The sequence below is a fragment of the Mya arenaria genome, chromosome 15, assembly GCF_026914265.1.
Source record: "Mya arenaria isolate MELC-2E11 chromosome 15, ASM2691426v1".
NCBI classification, from domain to species: Eukaryota; Metazoa; Mollusca; class Bivalvia; order Myida; family Myidae; genus Mya; species Mya arenaria.
The window spans coordinates 22,924,678-22,946,708 of record NC_069136.1 but is presented as its reverse complement, the minus strand read 5'-3'; the positions used below and the strand labels follow the sequence as shown (position 1 = coordinate 22,946,708).

Sequence of the window (22,031 nt, the reverse complement as noted above, 5' to 3'; positions counted from 1 at the left end):
ATGATAACTATCCACACTTTTCAGCACGACGTGCCCGAACACATATCCTTGTGCTCCTGAAATCCCTTAGTACAAAGTGGACACTATGTAAAGCCACAGAATTATATATATTATAAAACAAATACGTCAGCTCGGCTAAAGCTATAAATTCGGCAGCCAAGCCAGATACAATTTTCCCATCAAGGGCTCAAATCTAGTTGTTGTTCTTTGTTTCTAGTCGCAATTGATATAAAGCCGTGTATTATTTTCGCACCTTTTATTCTGGAAGTGTACCGCAACGTCACACTGCAAAACTTCTTATTATAAAGGGCTTCCGAAGTAACGATATATAAGATAAAACTCAGACGAAAAATATTTTATTGATACCGTATGTTGATAATTTAAGTGACAAGATCGATGATAAGAAACGAAGAAATAGAGAAATACAATTGACGCTATTCTAATGCTTTTAAGTGTCCATGTTGACGCTTATAAACGGTTACATTCACTACACCTCATGTAGTGCGCCCCTGCCTCAGGGAAGGCCATCGACGGGGTATATAAATATACAAGTGGTCCCTAGGCCATCGGCGGTCCAAAGATCCAGGGCTTGTTGCCGCATTGGTCCATATGGTCACAGGCGACACATTGGTTCCGGTGGGTACGTCCACATTGACATGCACCCATACCTGCAAAGGACGGAAACACATTTAGGTAATTTTAATTTAACTCTAATTTATTTTAATTTACGCTCGATTAAGAAAACTGCTAAAGAAAGATGTGCGTGAAGTTAGCACCGTAGCACCGTATCACCATATCACCGCGGTGATGCGGTGCTAGCACCGTATCTCCATATATTGTCAGATCAGTATACTAGTAGTATTAAGAGTCTCTTATTCCTGGATATGATACATATAACACTGTGGGGGCAAGACCTTACCATAGGTAAAAGTTGAATGTGAATAACCTAGGATTTTAGGCCGGCAATGCCGTATTTGAATATAGGCACATAATAGCTATTTGCCACATAGTCAGTAAAAAAACACGCCGAAACGTTGGTTTATAATTAAAAGTAAAGTATACGTGTTATTTTTTGTGTTACTCAATTAACCACATAGTCAGTAACTCATATACAGGGGAAACCTTAAAATCAGCGATGGGACCATAGCGATCAATGTCACCGTGTGGCCAAAACATGGCCATGGGTGATAGAACATGTTAATTTCCTAGGAATTCAGGCTGAATAAGCGGAATAAGGAGATGACATAGGTTCCAAATGACTATTTATCGCATAAAATGGTATAACTATGGTGCGGAAACCTCAAAATGAGCATATAGACCATAACGACCTATGTCATCGTGTAGCCGAGGACTAGGCCTAGGTAATAGTATTTGTGAATAACCTAGGATTTTAGACAGGCTTTGCGGTAGAGGAACATAGAATAGACCCCCAATGTCTATTTGCCGCATATTCATTAACTGGTTATGACACGGACACTTAAAACAAGCAAGGGGACCATATCGACATATGTCACCATGTAGCCGAGACCTAGTTCTAGTTGATAGTACATATGAATAACCTAAGATTTTAAGCAGGCTATGCGAGATACGTACATGGAAAAGGCTCCCAATGCCTATTTGCCTCTTATAAATGACATGTTATGGTGCAAAAACCATAAAACGAGAAACGTGACCAAAGCGACCTATGTCACCATGTAGCAGAGACCTAGTCCTAGGTGATAGTACATATGACTAACCTAGGATTTTATGCAGGCTATGCGAGATAGGGACTTAGAAAAGGCTCCCAATGTATATTTTCCTCATATCCATTACATGTTATGGTGCAAAAACCTTCAAACAAGCAAGGGGACCATAGCGCCCTATATCAGTGTGAATCTTAGACCTAGTCCTAGGTGATAGTACATATGAATTACCTAGGATTTTAGGTAGGCTATGAGTGATAGGGGCATGGAAAAGTCTCCCAATGGCTATTTCCCTCATATTCATTACATGTTATTGTGCAAACACCTTAAAACGAGCAAGGGGACAAAAGCGACCTATGTCAGCTTGTTACTTAGATCTTTTTCTAGGTGGTAGTACATATGAATTATCTAGGATTTTAGGCAGGCTATGCAATATAGGGACATGGGAAAGGCCCCTTATGCCTATTTGCCTCATATTCATTACATGTTATGGTGAAGAAACCTTAAAACGAGCAAGGGGACCATAGCGACCTATGCCAGTTCGTTGCTTAGACCTATTCCTAGGTGATAGTACATATGAATTACCTAGGATTTTAGGCAGATTGTGACAGAAAGTGACATGGAAAAGGCTCCAAATGCCTATTTTTTAGGGATGCAAACGAATGGCAAAATTGATATTCGAATATTCGGTAATTTTTTTGATCGAATATTCGAATATTCGATCACAGGCAAGATTGTCTAAAAACTTCTATATTGCATCGATCATTTGCGTTCCAAATAATGACTTCCGGTATGACATTTGCCGAATAATTTTATTGATGTCGGATTGTATGACGTCGTCTGTAATACGTGTAGTGGCTTTATTGTGCAATTTCAAAATAACTTTGCATATGTTATCTAGAATTATACTAGTATGTCATATTGTTTCGTTACAAAAACTACGTCGATATATCAAAAGTCAAGGTCATGGCATCTTCACCGGATGTTTTCCTTTCACATGATTCCATAGATTTGTGGTAGTTCCCAAGTACGTAAGACTAACACTGCACAACTTGCACGACACTGTTTTCTTGTCTACAGACCGCGTGAAATTATTCCAAACTTCAGATGAAGCAAGCATTTTGTCGATTATTTTGTTTACGTGTATTTGTTATATTTATTTCCGAACAGTTCGAGAGAGCTTATGCACAAGGAATGATGGACATCAAATTTTATGCGCATTATATTCAGTGCGATTTTAGCTACATTGCTCAGTTTAATTGACATACAAAAGAAATATTTTGTGTTATTGCTGACATGACGAACCCTTAATTGGCATCGTTTAAAATAGGTTCCAATCCCCTTTCAACTTTATTTATTTCATTGCCGCTAATTGGCTGGGGACGGCACACGTAAAATTATTTGTTTATTTCGCCATGATGATGGGCCTTAATTGACACTTGACGCGCCACTGTGTATTGTCTAGATGCTCGCGCCTCGATAATTGGTGACATGCGTGGGTGTATTGACGAAACGAGGGTAAATTAGAGCGTTTTAATCTTTAAATATAAATGTTAAATAAATGTTCAAGATGGAACAAAATTTAGAAAAAAAGTAAAAAATAAACGAATATTCGAATACCGATTTTAATATTCGAATACCATTCTTTTGATCGAATATTCGAATATTCGTTTGCATCCCTACTATTTTTACCTCATATTCATTAAATGTTATGGTGCAGAAACCTAAGAACGAGCAAGGGGACCATAGCGACCTATGTCAGCTCGTTGCTTGAACCTAGTCCTAGATGATAGTACATATGAATTACCTAGGATTTTAGGCAGGCTATGTGAGATAGGGACATAAAAAATGCCCCCAATGCCAATTTGCCTCACATTTATTACATGGTATGGTGCAGAAACCTTTAAATAATTAAGGGGACCATACGTCACCATAGCGACCTTTGTCAGCTCGTTGCTTAGACCAAGTCCTAGGTGATAGTACATATGAATTACCTAGGGTTTTAGGCAGGCTATGCGATTTAGGGACATGGAAAAGGCTCCCAATACCTATTTGCCTCTTATTATTACATGTTATGGTGCATTAACCTTAAAACGAGCAAGGGGACCATAGCGAACTATGTCAGCGTGTGGCTTAGACCTAGTCCTAGGTGATAGTTCATATGAATTACCTAGGATTTTAGGCAGGCTATACGAGATAGGGACATGGAAACGGCTTTCAATCCCTTTTTGCCTCATATTCATTACATGTTATGGTGCAGAAACCTTAAAAGAGCAAGGGGACCACAGCGACCTATGTTAGTGTGTAGCTTAGACCTAATTCTAGGTGATAGAACAAAAGAATTACCTAGAATTTTAGGTAGGCTATGAGTGATAGGGGCATGGAAAAGGCTCCCAATGCCTATTTTCCTCATATTCATTGCATGTTATTGTGCAAAAACCTTAAAACGAGCAAGGGGACCAAACCGACCTATGCCAGTTCGTTGCTTAGACCTATTCCCAGGTGATAGTACATATGAATTATATAGGATTTTAGGCAGATTGTGCGATAAAGTGACATGGAAAAGGCTCCAAATGCCTATTTTTACCTCATATTCATTTAATGTTATTACATGGTATGGTGCAGAAACCATTAAAAATTTAAGAGGAAGGGGACCATAGCGACCTATGTCAGCTCGTTGCTTAGACCTAGTCCTAGGTGATAGTACATATGAATTACCTAGGATTTTAGGCAGGCTATGCGATATAGGGACATGGAAAAGGCTCCTAATGCCTATTTGCCTCTTCTTATTACAAGTTATGGTGCATTAACCTTAAAACGAGCAACGGGACCATAGCGAACTATGTCAGTGTGTGACTTAGATCTAGTCCTAGGTGATAGTACATATGAATTACCTAGGATTATAGGCAGGCTATACGAGATAGGAACATGGAAAAGGCTCCCAATCCCTATTTGTCTCATATTCATTACATGTTATGGTGCAGAAACCTTAAAACGAGCAGCGACCTATGTTAGCGTGTAGCATAGACCTAATCCTAGGTGATAGAATATATGAATTACCTAGGAATTAAGAAAGGCTTTGCGAGAAAGGGACATGGAAAAGGCTCCAAATGACTGTTTTTACCTCATATTCAATAAATGTTATGGTGCAGAAACCTTAAAACGAGCAAGGGGACCATAGCAACCTATGTAAGCGTGTAGCTTAGACCTAATCCTAAGTGATAGTACATATGAATTACCTAGGATTTTAGGCAGGCTATGCGATATACGGACATGGAAAAGGCTCCCAATGCCAATTAGCCTCATATTATTACATGTTATGGTGCATTAACCTTAAAACGAGCATGTGGACCATAGCGAACTATGTCAGCGTGTGGCTTAGACCTAGTCCTAGGTAAAAGTACATATGAATTAGTTACGATTTTAGGCAGGCTATACGAGATAGGGACATGGAAAAGGATCCCAATGCCTATTTGACTAATATTCATTACACGTTATAGTTCAGAATCCTTAAAACGAGTAAGGGGACCACAGCGACCTATGTCAGCGTGACGCTTAGACCTAGTCCTAGGAGATAGTACATATGAATTATCTAGGATTTTAGGCAGATTGTGCGTGATAGGGACATGGGAAAGACTCAAAATGCCTATTTTTACCTCATATTCATTACATGTTATGTTGCAAAAACCTTAAACAAGCAAGGGGACCAAAGCGACCTATGTCAGCTCGTTGCTTAGACCTAGTCCTAGGTGATAGTACATATGAATTATCTAGGATTTTAGGCAGGCTATGCGATATAGGGACACGAAAAAGGCCCCTTATACCTATTTGCCTCATATTCATTACATGTTATGGTTCAAAAACCTTAAAACGAGCAAGGGGACCATAGCGGCCTATGTCAGCGTGTAGCTTAGACCTAGTCCTAGGTGATAGTATGTATAAATTACCTAGGATTTTAGGCAGATTGTGCGAGATAGGGACATGGAAAAGACTCTGAATGCCTATAATTACCCCTTATTCATTAAATGTTATGGTACAGAAACCTTAAAACGAGCACGGGGACCATTGCGACCTATGTCTGTTTGTTGTTTGAACCTAGTCCTAGATCATAGTACATACAAATTACCTAGTATATTAGGCAGGCTATGCGAGATAGGGACATGAAAAATGTTCCAAATGCCAATTTGCCTCACATTTATTACATGTTCTGGCGCAAATAATTAAGGGGATCATAGCGACCTATGTCAACTCGTTGCTTAGACCTAGCCCTAGGTGATGGTACATATAAATTACCTAGGATTGTAGGCAGGCTATGCGATATAGGGACATGGAAAATGGCCTCTTATGCCTATTTGCCTTATTTTCATTACATGTTATGGTGAAGAAAACTTAAAACGAGCAAGGGGACCATATAGACCTATGACAGTTTGTTGCTTAGACCTAGTTCTAGGTGATAGTACATATGGATTACCTAGGATTGTAGGCAGATTGTTGTACGAGAAAGTGACATGGAAAAGGCTCCAAAGGACTATTTTTACCTCATATTTATTAAATGTTATGGTGTAGAACCCATAAAAAAACAAGGGGACCATAGCGACCTATGTCAGCTCGTTGCTTAAACCTAGTCCTAGATGATAGTACATATGAATTACTTAGGATTTTAGGCAGGCTATGCGAGATAGGGACATGAAAAATGCTGCCAATGCCAATTTGCCTCACATTTATTACATGTTATTGTGCAAAAACCTTAAAACAATTAAGGGGACCAAAGTGACCTATGTCAAGATGTAGCTTAGATCTTGTCCTATGTGATAGTACATATGAATCACCTAGGATTTTCGGCAGGCTATGCGAGATATGGACATGGAAAAGGCTCGCGGTGCCTATTTTTACCTCATATTCACTAAATGTTACGGTGCAGAAACCTTTAAACGAGCAAGGAGACCATACCGACCTATGTCAGCTTGTTTCTCAGACCTAGTCCTAGGTGATAGTACATACGAATAACCTAAGATTTTTGGCAGGCTACGCGAGATAGGGACATGGAAAAGGCTCCCAATGTATAATTGTCTAATATTCATTACATGTTATGGTGCGGAAACCTTAAAACGAGCATCGGGACCATATCGACCTTTGTCATCATGCAGCCGAGACCTAGTCCTAGGTAATAGTACATATGAATAACCTAGGATTTTAGGCATGCTATGCGAGATAGGAACATGGAAAAGGCTCGCAATGCATGTTTGATTCATATTATATACATGTTTTGTTGCGGAAACCTTATAATGAGCAAGGTGACCAAAGCGACCTATGTCACCATGTAGGACAGACCTAGTACAAGATGATAGTACATATGAATTATCTAGGATTTTAGGCAGTCTGTGCGAGATAGGGACAAGGATAATGCTCTCAAGGTCCATTGTCCTAATATTCATTACATGTTATTGTGCAAAAACCTTCAAACGAGCAAGGGGACCATACCGCCCTATGTCAGCGTGTAGCTTAGACCAAGACCTAGGTGATAGTACATATTAATTACCTAGGATTTTAGGTAGACTATGGGTGATAGGGACATGGAAAAGGCTCCCAATGCCTATTTCCCTCATATTCATTACATGTTATGGTGCAAAAACTTTAAAACGAGCAAAGGGACCATAGTGACCTATGGCAGGTCGTTGCTTAAACCTAGTCCTAGGTGATAGTACATATGAATTACCTAAGATTTAAGTCAGATTGTGCGAGAAAGTGATATGGAAAAGGCCCCAAATGCTTATTTTTAACTCATATTCATTAAATGTTACGGTGCAGAAACCTTAAAACGTGCAAAGGGACAATAGCGACCTATGTCAGCTCGTGGATTAAACCTAGTCCTATGTGATAGTATATATGTATTACCAGGATTTTCGGCAGGCTATGCGAGATAGGGACATGGAAAAGGCTCCAAATCCCTATTTGCCTCATATTATTACATGTTATGATGCATTAACCTTAAAACAAGCAAGGGGGCCATAGCGAACTATGTCAGCGTGTAGCCGAGACCTAGTCCTAGGTGATAGTACACATGAATTATCTAGGATTTAAGGCAGGCTATACGAGATAGGGACAAGGAAAAGGGTCCCAATCCCTATTTGCCTCATATTCATTAAATGTTATGGTGCAGAAACCTTAAAACCAGCAAGGGGACCACAGCGACCTATATCAGCGTGTATAGACCTTATCCTAGGTGAAAGTACATATGAACTACCTAGGATTTTAGGCAGGGTGTGCGAGATAAGGACATGATAAAGGCTCACGATGCCTATTTTTACCTCATATTCATTAAATGGTATGGTGCAAAAACCTTCAAACGAGCAAGGAAACCATACCGACCTATGTGAGCGTGTATCTTAAACCTAGTCCTAGGTGATAGTACATATGAATATTTAAGATTTTAGGCAGACTATGCGAGATAGGGATATGGAAAATGCTCCCAATGCCTATTTGTCTCATATTCATTGCATGTTATGGTGCGGAAACCTTAAAAGAGCATGGGGATCATATCGCCCTTTGTCATCATGTAGCCAAGACCTAGTCCTAGGTGATAGTACATATGAATAACCTAGGATTTTAGGTATGCTATGCGAGATAGGAACGTGGAAAAGGCTCCCAATGTATATTTGATTCATATTCTATACATGTTTTGGTGCAGAAACCTTAAAACAAGCAAGGGGACAATAGCGACCTATGTCACCATGTAGCAGAGACCGAGTCCTAGATGATAGTACATATGAATAACGTAAGATTTTCGGCAGGCTATGCGTGATAGGGACATGGTCAATGCTCTCAATGCCAAATTCATTAAATGTTATTGTGCAAAAACCTCAAAACGAGCTAGGGAACGAAAGCGACCTTTGTCAGCTTGTTGATTAGACCTAGTCCTAGGTGATAGTACATATGAATTACCTATAATTTTAAGCAGGCTATGCGATATAGGGAACATGGAAAATGGCCCCTTATGCCTATTTGTTAAATGTTATGGTGAAAAACCTTAAAACGATCAAGTGGACCATAGCGCCCTATGACAGTTCGTTGCGTAGACCTAGCCCTAGGTGATAGTATATATAAATTACCTAGGATTTTAGGCAGGCTATGCAAGATAGGGACATGGAAAAGGCTCCCATTTTCAATTTGTCTAATATTCATTACATGTTATGGTGCAGAAACTTTAAAACGAGCAAGGGGACCATAGCGACCTATGTCAGCTTGTATCTTAGACCTAGTCCTAGGTGCTAGTATTTATGAATTACCTAGGATTTTAGGCAGATTGTGCGAGATAGAGACATGGAAAAGGCTCCCAATGCCTATTTTTACCTCATATTCATTACAGGTTATGGTGCTGAAACCTTAAAACGAGCCAGGGGACCACAGCGACGGATGTCAGCTCGTTGCTTAGACCTAATCCAATATGTTAGTACATATGAATTACAAAGGATTTTAGGCAGGCTATGCGAGATTGGGACATGGAAAAGGCTCACAATGCCTATTTTACCTCATACTCATTAAAGATTATGGTGCAGAAACCTTGAAACAGACAAGGAGACCATAGCGACCTATGTCAGCTTGTATCTTAGACCTAGTCCTAGGTGCTAGTATTTATGAATTACCTAGGATTTTAGGCAGATTGTGCGAGATAGAGACATGGAAAAGGCTCCCAATGCCTATTTTTACCTCATATTCATTACAGGTTATGGTGCTGAAACCTTAAAACGAGCCAGGGGACCACAGCGACGGATGTCAGCTCGTTGCTTAGACCTAATCCAATATGTTAGTACATATGAATTACAAAGGATTTTAGGCAGGCTATGCGAGATTGGGACATGGAAAAGGCTCACAATGCCTATTTTACCTCATACTCATTAAAGATTATGGTGCAGAAACCTTGAAACAGACAAGGAGACCATAGCGACCTATGTCAGCGTGTATCTTAGACCTAGTCCTATGTGATAATGCATTTAAATTAAAATGTACCTAGGATTTTAGGCAGGCTATGCGAGATGGGGTTATGGAAAAAGGGTCCCAATGCTCATTTGCTTCATATTCATTACATGTTATGATGCAGAAAACTTAAAACAAGAAACGGGACCAAAGCGACCTATGTCATTGTTTAGCAGAAACCTAATCTTAGATATGAATAACCTAGGATTTTAGGCAGGGTATGTGGGATGGTGACGCGGAAAAGGCTCCCAATGTCAATTTGACTCATATTCATTATATGCTATGGTGCAGAAACCTTAAAACGAGAAACGGGACCATATCGACCTATTTCACCTTATAGACGAGACCTAGTCGTAGGTGATAGAATATATGAGTAACCTATTATTTTAGGCAGACTATGCGTGATAGGGACATGGAAAAGGCTCCATATTCCTATTTGCGGCAGAGTTATTAACTGGTAATCGCGAGGAAAAATTAAAACGATCAAGGGTACCATATCGACCTGTGCCATAATGTAGTCGAGACCTAGTCCTAGGACATAGTGCATATGAATAACCTAGGATATTAGGCATGCTATGCGAGTTGGGGACTAGGAAAATGCTCCCAATGGCTTTTGACCTATATTCATTACATATTATGGTGCAGAAAACTTAAAACAAACGAGAAACGGGACCAAAGCGACCTATGTCATCGTTTAGCCGAAACCTAGTCTTAGGTGATATAACAGGATTTTAGGCCGGCTATGTGTGATGGGGACATGGAAAAGGCTCCCAATGTCTATTTGACACATATTCGTTACATGTTATGGTTCAGAAACCTTAAAACGACAAACGGGACCATAGCAACCTATGTCACCTTATAGACGAGATCTTGTCCTATGTGATACTTCATATGAATAACCTCGTATTGTAGGCATGCTATGCGAGATAGAGACATGGGAAATGCTCCCAATGCCTATTTGCCACATATTCATTACAAGTTATGGTGCGGAAACATTACAACGAGCAAGTGGACCATAACGACCTATGTCAGCGTGTAGCTAAGACCTAGTCCTAGGCAGGCTATGCAGGAAAGGGACATGGAAAGGCTACCAATGTCTATTTCCCTCATAATCTGGCATTGCGCGGAAACCTTAAAACGAGTAAGGGGACATAGTGACTTACGTTACTAAGTATACTTGACCTTTCCCAGATGATGGTTTATGTGAATATATAGGCAGGTTATGCAGGATAGGGAAATGAAAATGACTCTCAATTCCTATTTACCCAATATACAACTAAAACGGTGCGAAACCCTTAACACGAGCAAGCGCACGAAGGGACCTATGGCACTTTGTAGCCCAGTCCTCGCTTTAAGTGATAACATCGCTGAATTACCAAGAATTTTAGGCAGGCTTCGAGGGAAAGGGGCATGAAATAAGCTCCAAATGCCTTCATTGCATTAATAACAAACAGCGAAAACATGAACACGAACACATATACCATAGCGTCCCAAATCGCGACCTGGCCATACACGGTGAGTGAACATATGAATATCATAGGAATTTATGCAGGCTATGCGGGATAGGGACATGAAATTTGCTCCTAATGGATATTTAGTTATGTATTTATATTCTGGCAGGTTATGGTGCGGAAACCTTACAACACTCAAAGAGATCATAGCGACCTTAGTCACTGTGTAGCCGAGACTTTACCCCAGATGATTCCATATGTGAATTAGTTAGGATTTAAGGCAGATTTTGCGGGAAAGGGGCATTTAAAAGAATCCCAAGTACTATTTAGCCAATATACAACTTTTATGGTGCGATAACATTACAATGAGTAGTAACCTATGACACTTTGTAGCCAATATTTGGCTTGAAGTGATGGTATATGGATCAACCTAGGCAACTTATGCTAGGCTAGATAGGGACATGAAAACTACTTCCAATGCCTACCTGGCATTACTAACATGTTATGGTGCGGAAACCTTTAAACGAGAAAGGAGACCATAGCGACCTATGTCACCGTTTAGCCGAGACCTGGCCATACTCGGTGTTGAAACATGAAAATATCCTATGCTATGCGGGATAGGGACATAAAATATGCCCATTATGCATATTAGTAATTTACCCGATATTCTTGCAGCGTTATTGTTTGTTATTGTGTGGAAACATTAAAACGTGCACTGCGACAATATGGACATATGTCACTGATCAGCCGAGACCTTGCACCAAATGATGGCATATATTTGAATAACCTAGGATTTTAGGCAAGTTATGCAGGATAGGACATGATAAGACTCCCAATACCTAATATCCAATATACAACTGTTATGGTGCGATAACCTTAAAACAAGCAAGCGAACCATAGGGACCATTGCCACTGTATAGCCGAGACTGGATTAAGTTTATGGCATATGTGAATCACTTAGGATTGTAGGGTGATAATGCGGGATAGGGACATGAAATAAGCTTCCAACACCTACCTGACCCACATACTTACCCTTTATGTTGCGGAATCCTTACAACGAACAAGGGTACCATATCGACCAATATCACAGTGTAACTGAGACCTGGCCCTTGGTGAGGCCTTATGTGAATAACTTCGGATTTTCGAAAGACTATTCGAGATAGGGACATACATTTGGTTCTTAATGCGTGTTTAATGTGTGTATATAAGTGTGCCTGTCATAGGCAATTAAATAAATAAATAGGTCCAGCTTTTATTTGTATTTAGAGTTACTACGGTGTTAACACCTAATTGTGTGATGGCCGTAAACGACAGTGCACTTTAGTATTTACTTAAGAAATGAATTGCAGGGTTCGAACTCCACACACTTTGACAAGCCCAATTGCGTTCATACCCCGATAATGATATCAAGCTCGCAATTAATTCCTTATATTTACACCAATAGTTCATTATTTCATTCAAGAATCGTTAAAAAAAATACTTCATTTCATTTAAGAAATCTTTTCAGTAATGCTTCCTTACACATTCTGTATGTGAATCACTTAGGATTTTAGGGTGATAATGCGGGATAGGGACATGAAATAAGCTTCCAACACCTACCTGACCCACATACTTACCCTTTATGTTGCGGAATCCTTACAATGACCAAGGGTACCATATCGACCAATATCACAGTGTAACTGAGACCTGGCTCTTGGTGAGGCCTTATGTGAATAACTTTTTCGAAAGGCTATTCGAGATAGGGACATACATTTGGTTCTTAATGCGTGTTTAATGTGTGTATATAAGTGTGCCTGTCATAGGCAATTAAATAAATAAATAGGTCCAGCTTTTATTTGTATTTAGGGTTATTACGATGTCTACACCTTATTGTGTGATGGCCGTAAACAACAGTGGACTTTAGTATTTACTTAAGGAATGAATTGCTGGGTTGATGTCATTATCGGGGTATGAACGCAATTGGGCTGGTCAAAGTGTGTGAAGCCCTAAACTGTGGACTCTGCTGTATAATTAACATAAATACACTGTCATATCGATCATAACATTGACATAACACCTTTGGGTGTGCACCGTCTTCCATGGAATCCCAAAGTATGTTGTTAAACTTATAAAGCCAAAAGGGGGTTGAGGCCTAGGGTACCCTAATAAGATTTGCTATTGCAGTAAGGGGCGGTCCACGATTTGATATTTCCTAGGGATCACAACTTAGTCTTGATCCGTCTACCCCTTGAAGCATAGAATATGCGGCATAAATAAATAAGGAGATTTGAGGGTTCTTACGCTATAATATCGCTATGTCTAAATTCAGTCTTGAACTGTGCACTTTGGTGTAATATTTGTTTATTTATATGGACATAAAACATTAATTTTATGGCGTCACATTGGGAATGTGACGTCTTCCATGTTAGCCGAAAATATGTTAACACCTAAACAAATGCGCGGCTAAAATAATTCTAAAAGTGTGCATTTTGTAATACATACACATGACAGAGGCTTGGAACTATCCCGGAATACCGTGAAGATGTTTGCCGTTACATAATGTCGTATCCCGGAGAGCAATGCTGATTTGTGATAAATGCATATTTATATACTTGATGTATGCTTATTAATGACAGGCTTTGATAAATTACCGCTTCAAATGGCCAAATTCAGGAAAGGATACTAACACATTCATAAGTTTACAAAATGTTACCATATTTTTAAATATAATTCATTCAAGAAATATATTGTATATATGTAGCATACGTTTATAGACCTAAACATAAAGATAATGCTACTTATCTTTATCTAAAAGTAAACATATTGGATACTCAACAACACTGCTAAACGAAAAGCCCTCTTTTCCCCTGTAAGTAATCACCGTTTTCTCTCCTGCACCTCTTATACCATCCAAAATGTTACCCCTGTGTACCCTCCGTTAATACGGATGTTCGGTAGCAGTCAATCGTTTAGTCATCATTCGATTGTTCATCGTAAGATGCGAATCGGGGATCCCAAATTTCTATCTATAAGGCATTGAAGGTAAATTTCGGCAATATCTGTCTCTAAAAAATATAAAGCTATTGTTTTTGTTAAACAGGTACTATGTTACGACTGTTTCTTATATAGGGCCAATTTAAATTCGAAACTGTGCTAGAAACACCCTACATTTCAAATCTGAAGCTAAGCTTTAAAGCTGTACTCTCACAGATTGAACGTTTTGACAACTTTTTTTTGTCTTGGAACGAGAATATTTTTGCGTAAATATCTGCAAACCAATGGTAAAAGACTGCTGACTAAAGATCAGATCGCAGCTTTACATATTTCCGTCCCAAAATTTATGTTTTATGCCTTTTTCTTAAACCGTTAGTAACGGTTTTAAGCCATAAAACATTAAATTTGGAATGGAAATATGAAGATCTGCGATCTGATTTTTTTGTCAGCAGTCTTTAATCACTGGTAAGCAGATATTTACGCAATATTTTCCAATTCCAAGACAATTTTTTTTTTTTAAAAATGGAAAAACGGTAAATCTGTGAGAGGGCAGCTTTAAACCTGATGTCTGCAACCCGGTGTTAATCAATCTCCAACGCAGTGTTCTCAATAATTTACATTTCATTTACCAAAATAACGTTTTTTTTCTATTGACACGGGATTTTCATGTTGTGTGCTCAAACACCTTAGCGATGTATATTCATGTGTTCGTTCATTATGCTCAGACCAGAGTTTCCCCAGATCAATGGCCTATGTGAGGTTGAAGTGATTCCAAATTCCTACCACTCTGGCAATATTCATGTTAATTGAACATAAACTCGTGAATGCCTCGAACATGAGCCATCACAGCATATTGAGGCAAATGGCAATGCTCACATGTTAATGTGCTCAAACCAGACTTTTCCGAATACAATGGTATATTTGAGGTTGAAGAGATTCCAAATGCCGACCACTCTAGCATAGTGGCAAAAGCCATGATAATTTTAAGCAAACGTATCAATGCCTAGAACATGAGCCATGAAAGAGTATTATTATTATCTATAGTTCACATTATAGGCCCTGAACCTAGTTATCATTACACTTTTTCTAAGGACCTCTTAGTCGAATAATCGGGTCAGTCCGTCCCAAATATGGCTTTTGCAGCAGCAAAGTTCAATTTTCGAGCTCTATTATCGGCTATTCAGTACAACAGCTCCAGCGAAATAAATTGATCATAAAGTAGGCCTCGTGGCCTAGTTCATCCCTAAACTTATCGTTATGTCCCCTAGGTAAAATTTTTGGGTCAGTTTGTCCCTATCCCGCATAGCCTGCCTAAAATCCTAGGGTATTCACATGTGCCATCACCTAGGGCCAGGTCTCGGCTACACAGTGACATAGGTCCCTATGGTCCCCTTGCTCGTTTCTGCGAGAACGAGCCTTACATGTATGGTAGGGGTCAGTAGGGCTTATATTGCCCATATACGCACAATGTTGGGCTAAGGACGGGGCCAGACTAAAATCCTCGTAGTATTAACAGTTTCCCCGAATGTATCACACCGCCAGGTAACCCTTGGATACAGTGCCATTGGTCCCCTTGCTCGTTTTTAAGGCATCCGCACCATAACAGTGTCTGAATATGGGCCAAATTGGCATGGGGATCGAGTTCATGTCCCTATCCCGCATAGCCTGCCTAAAATCCTAGGGTATTCACATGTGCCATCACCTAGGGCCAGGTCTCGGCTACACAGTGACATAGGTCCCTATGGTCCCCTTGCTCGTTTCTGCGAGAACGAGCCTTACATGTATGGTAGGGGTCAGTAGGGCTTATATTGCCCATATACGCACAATGTTGGGCTAAGGACGGGGCCAGACTAAAATCCTCGTAGTATTAACAGTTTCCCCGAATGTATCACACCGCCAGGTAACCCTTGGATACAGTGCCATTGGTCCCCTTGCTCGTTTTTAAGGCATCCGCACCATAACAGTGTCTGAATATGGGCCAAATTGGCATGGGGGATCGAGTTCATGTCCCTATCCCGCATAGCCTGCCTAAAATCCTAGGGTATTCACATGTGCCATCACCTAGGGCCAGGTCTCGGCTACACAGTGACATAGGTCCCTATGGTCCCCTTGCTCGTTTCTGCGAGAACGAGCCTTACATGTATGGTAGGGGTCAGTAGGGCTTATATTGCCCATATACGCACAATGTTGGGCTAAGGACGGGGCCAGACTAAAATCCTCGTAGTATTAACAGTTTCCCCGAATGTATCACACCGCCAGGTAACCCTTGGATACAGTGCCATTGGTCCCCTTGCTCGTTTTTAAGGCATCCGCACCATAACAGTGTCTGAATATGGGCCAAATTGGCAGGGGGATCGAGTTCATGTCCCTATCCCGCATAGCCTGCCTAAAATCCTAGGGTATTCACATGTGCCATCACCTAGGGCCAGGTCTCGGCTACACAGTGACATAGGTCCCTATGGTCCCCTTGCTCGTTTCTGCGAGAACGAGCCTTACATGTATGGTAGGGGTCAGTAGGGCTTATATTGCCCATATACGCACAATGTTGGGCTAAGGACGGGGCCAGACTAAAATCCTCGTAGTATTAACAGTTTCCCCGAATGTATCACACCGCCAGGTAACCCTTGGATACAGTGCCATTGGTCCCCTTGCTCGTTTTTAAGGCATCCGCACCATAACAGTGTCTGAATATGGGCCAAATTGGCATGGGGGATCGAGTTCATGTCCCTATCCCGCATAGCCTGCCTAAAATCCTAGGGTATTCACATGTGCCATCACCTAGGGCCAGGTCTCGGCTACACAGTGACATAGGTCCCTATGGTCCCCTTGCTCGTTTCTGCGAGAACGAGCCTTACATGTATGGTAGGGGTCAGTAGGGCTTATATTGCCCATATACGCACAATGTTGGGCTAAGGACGGGGCCAGACTAAAATCCTCGTAGTATTAACAGTTTCCCCGAATGTATCACACCGCCAGGTAACCCTTGGATACAGTGCCATTGGTCCCCTTGCTCGTTTTTAAGGCATCCGCACCATAACAGTGTCTGAATATGGGCCAAATTGGCATGGGGGATCGAGTTCATGTCCCTATCCCGCATAGCCTGCCTAAAATCCTAGGGTATTCACATGTGCCATCACCTAGGGCCAGGTCTCGGCTACACAGTGACATAGGTCCCTATGGTCCCCTTGCTCGTTTCTGCGAGAACGAGCCTTACATGTATGGTAGGGGTCAGTAGGGCTTATATTGCCCATATACGCACAATGTTGGGCTAAGGACGGGGCCAGACTAAAATCCTCGTAGTATTAACAGTTTCCCCGAATGTATCACACCGCCAGGTAACCCTTGGATACAGTGCCATTGGTCCCCTTGCTCGTTTTTAAGGCATCCGCACCATAACAGTGTCTGAATATGAATATGGGCCATTGGCAGGGGGATCGAGTTCATGTCCCTATCCCGCATAGCCTGCCTAAAATCCTAGGGTATTCACATGTGCCATCACCTAGGGCCAGGTCTCGGCTACACAGTGACATAGGTCCCTATGGTCCCCTTGCTCGTTTCTGCGAGAACGAGCCTTACATGTATGGTAGGGTCAGTAGGGCTTATATTGCCCATATACGCACAATGTTGGGCTAAGGACGGGGCCAGACTAAAATCCTCGTAGTATTAACAGTTTCCCCGAATGTATCACACCGCCAGGTAACCCTTGGATACAGTGCCATTGGTCCCCTTGCTCGTTTTTAAGGCATCCGCACCATAACAGTGTCTGAATATGGGCCAAATTGGCATGGGGGTCGAGTTCATGTCCCTATCCCGCATAGCCTGCCTAAAATCCTAGGGTATTCACATGTGCCATCACCTAGGGCCAGGTCTCCTACACAGTGACATAGGTCCCTATGGTCCCCTTGCTCGTTTCTGCGAGAACGAGCCTTACATGTATGGTAGGGGTCAGTAGGGCTTATATTGCCCATATACGCACAATGTTGGGCTAAGGACGGGGCCAGACTAAAATCCTCGTAGTATTAACAGTTTCCCCGAATGTATCACACCGCCAGGTAACCCTTGGATACAGTGCCATTGGTCCCCTTGCTCGTTTTTAAGGCATCCGCACCATAACAGTGTCTGAATATGGGCCAAATTGGCACGGGGGGTCGAGTTCATGTCCCTATCCCGCATAGCCTGCCTAAAATCCTAGGGTATTCACATGTGCCATCACCTAGGGCCAGGTCTCGGCTACACAGTGACATAGGTCCCTATGGTCCCCTTGCTCGTTTCTGCGAGAACGAGCCTTACATGTATGGTAGGGGTCAGTAGGGATATTGCCCATATACGCACAATGTTGGGCTAAGGACGGGGCCAGACTAAAATCCTCGTAGTATTAACAGTTTCCCCGAATGTATCACACCGCCAGGTAACCCTTGGATACAGTGCCATTGGTCCCCTTGCTCGTTTTTAAGGCATCCGCACCATAACAGTGTCTGAATATGGGCCAAATTGGCGGGGGATCGAGTTCATGTCCCTATCCCGCATAGCCTGCCTAAAATCCTAGGGTATTCACATGTGCCATCACCTAGGGCCAGGTCTCGGCTACACAGTGACATAGGTCCCTATGGTCCCCTTGCTCGTTTCTGCGAGAACGAGCCTTACATGTATGGTAGGGGTCAGTAGGGCTATATTGCCCATATACGCACAATGTTGGGCTAAGGACGGGGCCAGACTAAAATCCTCGTAGTATTAACAGTTTCCCCGAATGTATCACACCGCCAGGTAACCCTTGGATACAGTGCCATTGGTCCCCTTGCTCGTTTTTAAGGCATCCGCACCATAACAGTGTCTGAATATGGGCCAAATTGGCACGGGGGATCGAGTTCATGTCCCTATCCCGCATAGCCTGCCTAAAATCCTAGGGTATTCACATGTGCCATCACCTAGGGCCAGGTCTCGGCTACACAGTGACATAGGTCCCTATGGTCCCCTTGCTCGTTTCTGCGAGAACGAGCCTTACATGTATGGTAGGGGTCAGTAGGGCTTATATTGCCCATATACGCACAATGTTGGGCTAAGGACGGGGCCAGACTAAAATCCTCGTAGTATTAACAGTTTCCCCGAATGTATCACACCGCCAGGTAACCCTTGGATACAGTGCCATTGGTCCCCTTGCTCGTTTTTAAGGCATCCGCACCATAACAGTGTCTGAATATGGGCCAAATTGGCATGGGGGATCTTCATGTCCCTATCCCGCATAGCCTGCCTAAAATCCTAGGGTATTCACATGTGCCATCACCTAGGGCCAGGTCTCGGCTACACAGTGACATAGGTCCCTATGGTCCCCTTGCTCGTTTCTGCGAGAACGAGCCTTACATGTATGGTAGGGGTCAGTAGGGCTTATATTGCCCATATACGCACAATGTTGGGCTAAGGACGGGGCCAGACTAAAATCCTCGTAGTATTAACAGTTTCCCCGAATGTATCACACCGCCAGGTAACCCTTGGATACAGTGCCATTGGTCCCCTTGCTCGTTTTTAAGGCATCCGCACCATAACAGTGTCTGAATATGGGCCAAATTGGCATGGGGGATCGAGTTCATGTCCCTATCCCGCATAGCCTGCCTAAAATCCTAGGGTATTCACATGTGCCATCACCTAGGGCCAGGTCTCGGCTACACAGTGACATAGGTCCCTATGGTCCCCTTGCTCGTTTCTGCGAGAACGAGCCTTACATGTATGGTAGGGGTCAGTAGGGCTTATATTGCCCATATACGCACAATGTTGGGCTAAGGACGGGGCCAGACTAAAATCCTCGTAGTATTAACAGTTTCCCCGAATGTATCACACCGCCAGGTAACCCTTGGATACAGTGCCATTGGTCCCCTTGCTCGTTTTTAAGGCATCCGCACCATAACAGTGTCTGAATATGGGCCAAATTGGCGGGGGATCGAGTTCATGTCCCTATCCCGCATAGCCTGCCTAAAATCCTAGGGTATTCACATGTGCCATCACCTAGGGCCAGGTCTCGGCTACACAGTGACATAGGTCCCTATGGTCCCCTTGCTCGTTTCTGCGAGAACGAGCCTTACATGTATGGTAGGGGTCAGTAGGGCTTATATTGCCCATATACGCACAATGTTGGGCTAAGGACGGGGCCAGACTAAAATCCTCGTAGTATTAACAGTTTCCCCGAATGTATCACACCGCCAGGTAACCCTTGGATACAGTGCCATTGGTCCCCTTGCTCGTTTTTAAGGCATCCGCACCATAACAGTGTCTGAATATGGGCCAAATTGGCATGGGGGATCGAGTTCATGTCCCTATCCCGCATAGCCTGCCTAAAATCCTAGGGTATTCACATGTGCCATCACCTAGGGCCAGGTCTCGGCTACACAGTGACATAGGTCCCTATGGTCCCCTTGCTCGTTTCTGCGAGAACGAGCCTTACATGTATGGTAGGGGTCAGTAGGGCTTATATTGCCCATATACGCACAATGTTGGGCTAAGGACGGGGCCAGACTAAAATCCTCGTAGTATTAACAGTTTCCCCGAATGTATCACACCGCCAGGTAACCCTTGGATACAGTGCCATTGGTCCCCTTGCTCGTTTTTAAGGCATCCGCACCATAACAGTGTCTGAATATGGGCCAAATTGGCAGGGGGATCGAGTTCATGTCCCTATCCCGCATAGCCTGCCTAAAATCCTAGGGTATTCACATGTGCCATCACCTAGGGCCAGGTCTCGGCTACACAGTGACATAGGTCCCTATGGTCCCCTTGCTCGTTTCTGCGAGAACGAGCCTTACATGTATGGTAGGGGTCAGTAGGGCTTATATTGCCCATATACGCACAATGTTGGGCTAAGGACGGGGCCAGACTAAAATCCTCGTAGTATTAACAGTTTCCCCGAATGTATCACACCGCCAGGTAACCCTTGGATACAGTGCCATTGGTCCCCTTGCTCGTTTTTAAGGCATCCGCACCATAACAGTGTCTGAATATGGGCCAAATTGGCATGGGGATCGAGTTCATGTCCCTATCCCGCATAGCCTGCCTAAAATCCTAGGGTATTCACATGTGCCATCACCTAGGGCCAGGTCTCGGCTACACAGTGACATAGGTCCCTATGGTCCCCTTGCTCGTTTCTGCGAGAACGAGCCTTACATGTATGGTAGGGGTCAGTAGGGCTTATATTGCCCATATACGCACAATGTTGGGCTAAGGACGGGGCCAGACTAAAATCCTCGTAGTATTAACAGTTTCCCCGAATGTATCACACCGCCAGGTAACCCTTGGATACAGTGCCATTGGTCCCCTTGCTCGTTTTTAAGGCATCCGCACCATAACAGTGTCTGAATATGGGCCAAATTGGCATGGGGGATCGAGTTCATGTCCCTATCCCGCATAGCCTGCCTAAAATCCTAGGGTATTCACATGTGCCATCACCTAGGGCCAGGTCTCGGCTACACAGTGACATAGGTCCCTATGGTCCCCTTGCTCGTTTCTGCGAGAACGAGCCTTACATGTATGGTAGGGGTCAGTAGGGCTTATATTGCCCATATACGCACAATGTTGGGCTAAGGACGGGGCCAGACTAAAATCCTCGTAGTATTAACAGTTTCCCCGAATGTATCACACCGCCAGGTAACCCTTGGATACAGTGCCATTGGTCCCCTTGCTCGTTTTTAAGGCATCCGCACCATAACAGTGTCTGAATATGGGCCAAATTGGCATGGGGGATCGAGTTCATGTCCCTATCCCGCATAGCCTGCCTAAAATCCTAGGGTATTCACATGTGCCATCACCTAGGGCCAGGTCTCGGCTACACAGTGACATAGGTCCCTATGGTCCCCTTGCTCGTTTCTGCGAGAACGAGCCTTACATGTATGGTAGGGGTCAGTAGGGCTTATATTGCCCATATACGCACAATGTTGGGCTAAGGACGGGGCCAGACTAAAATCCTCGT

At 42.7% G+C, this 22,031-nt stretch overlaps 1 protein-coding gene across 1 annotated transcript in view; it reads right to left on the bottom strand.

The window, feature by feature from the left end:
* Positions 1-558: 558 nt before the first annotated feature.
* LOC128219204 (von Willebrand factor D and EGF domain-containing protein-like) overlaps positions 559-22,031 on the bottom strand; it is a 77,340-nt gene continuing 55,867 nt past the window's right edge. Inside the window, exon 26 of the mRNA XM_052927016.1 lies at positions 559-668. Coding sequence (XP_052782976.1) covers positions 559-668 — 110 coding nt within the window. The remainder of the gene's footprint in view (positions 669-22,031) is intronic.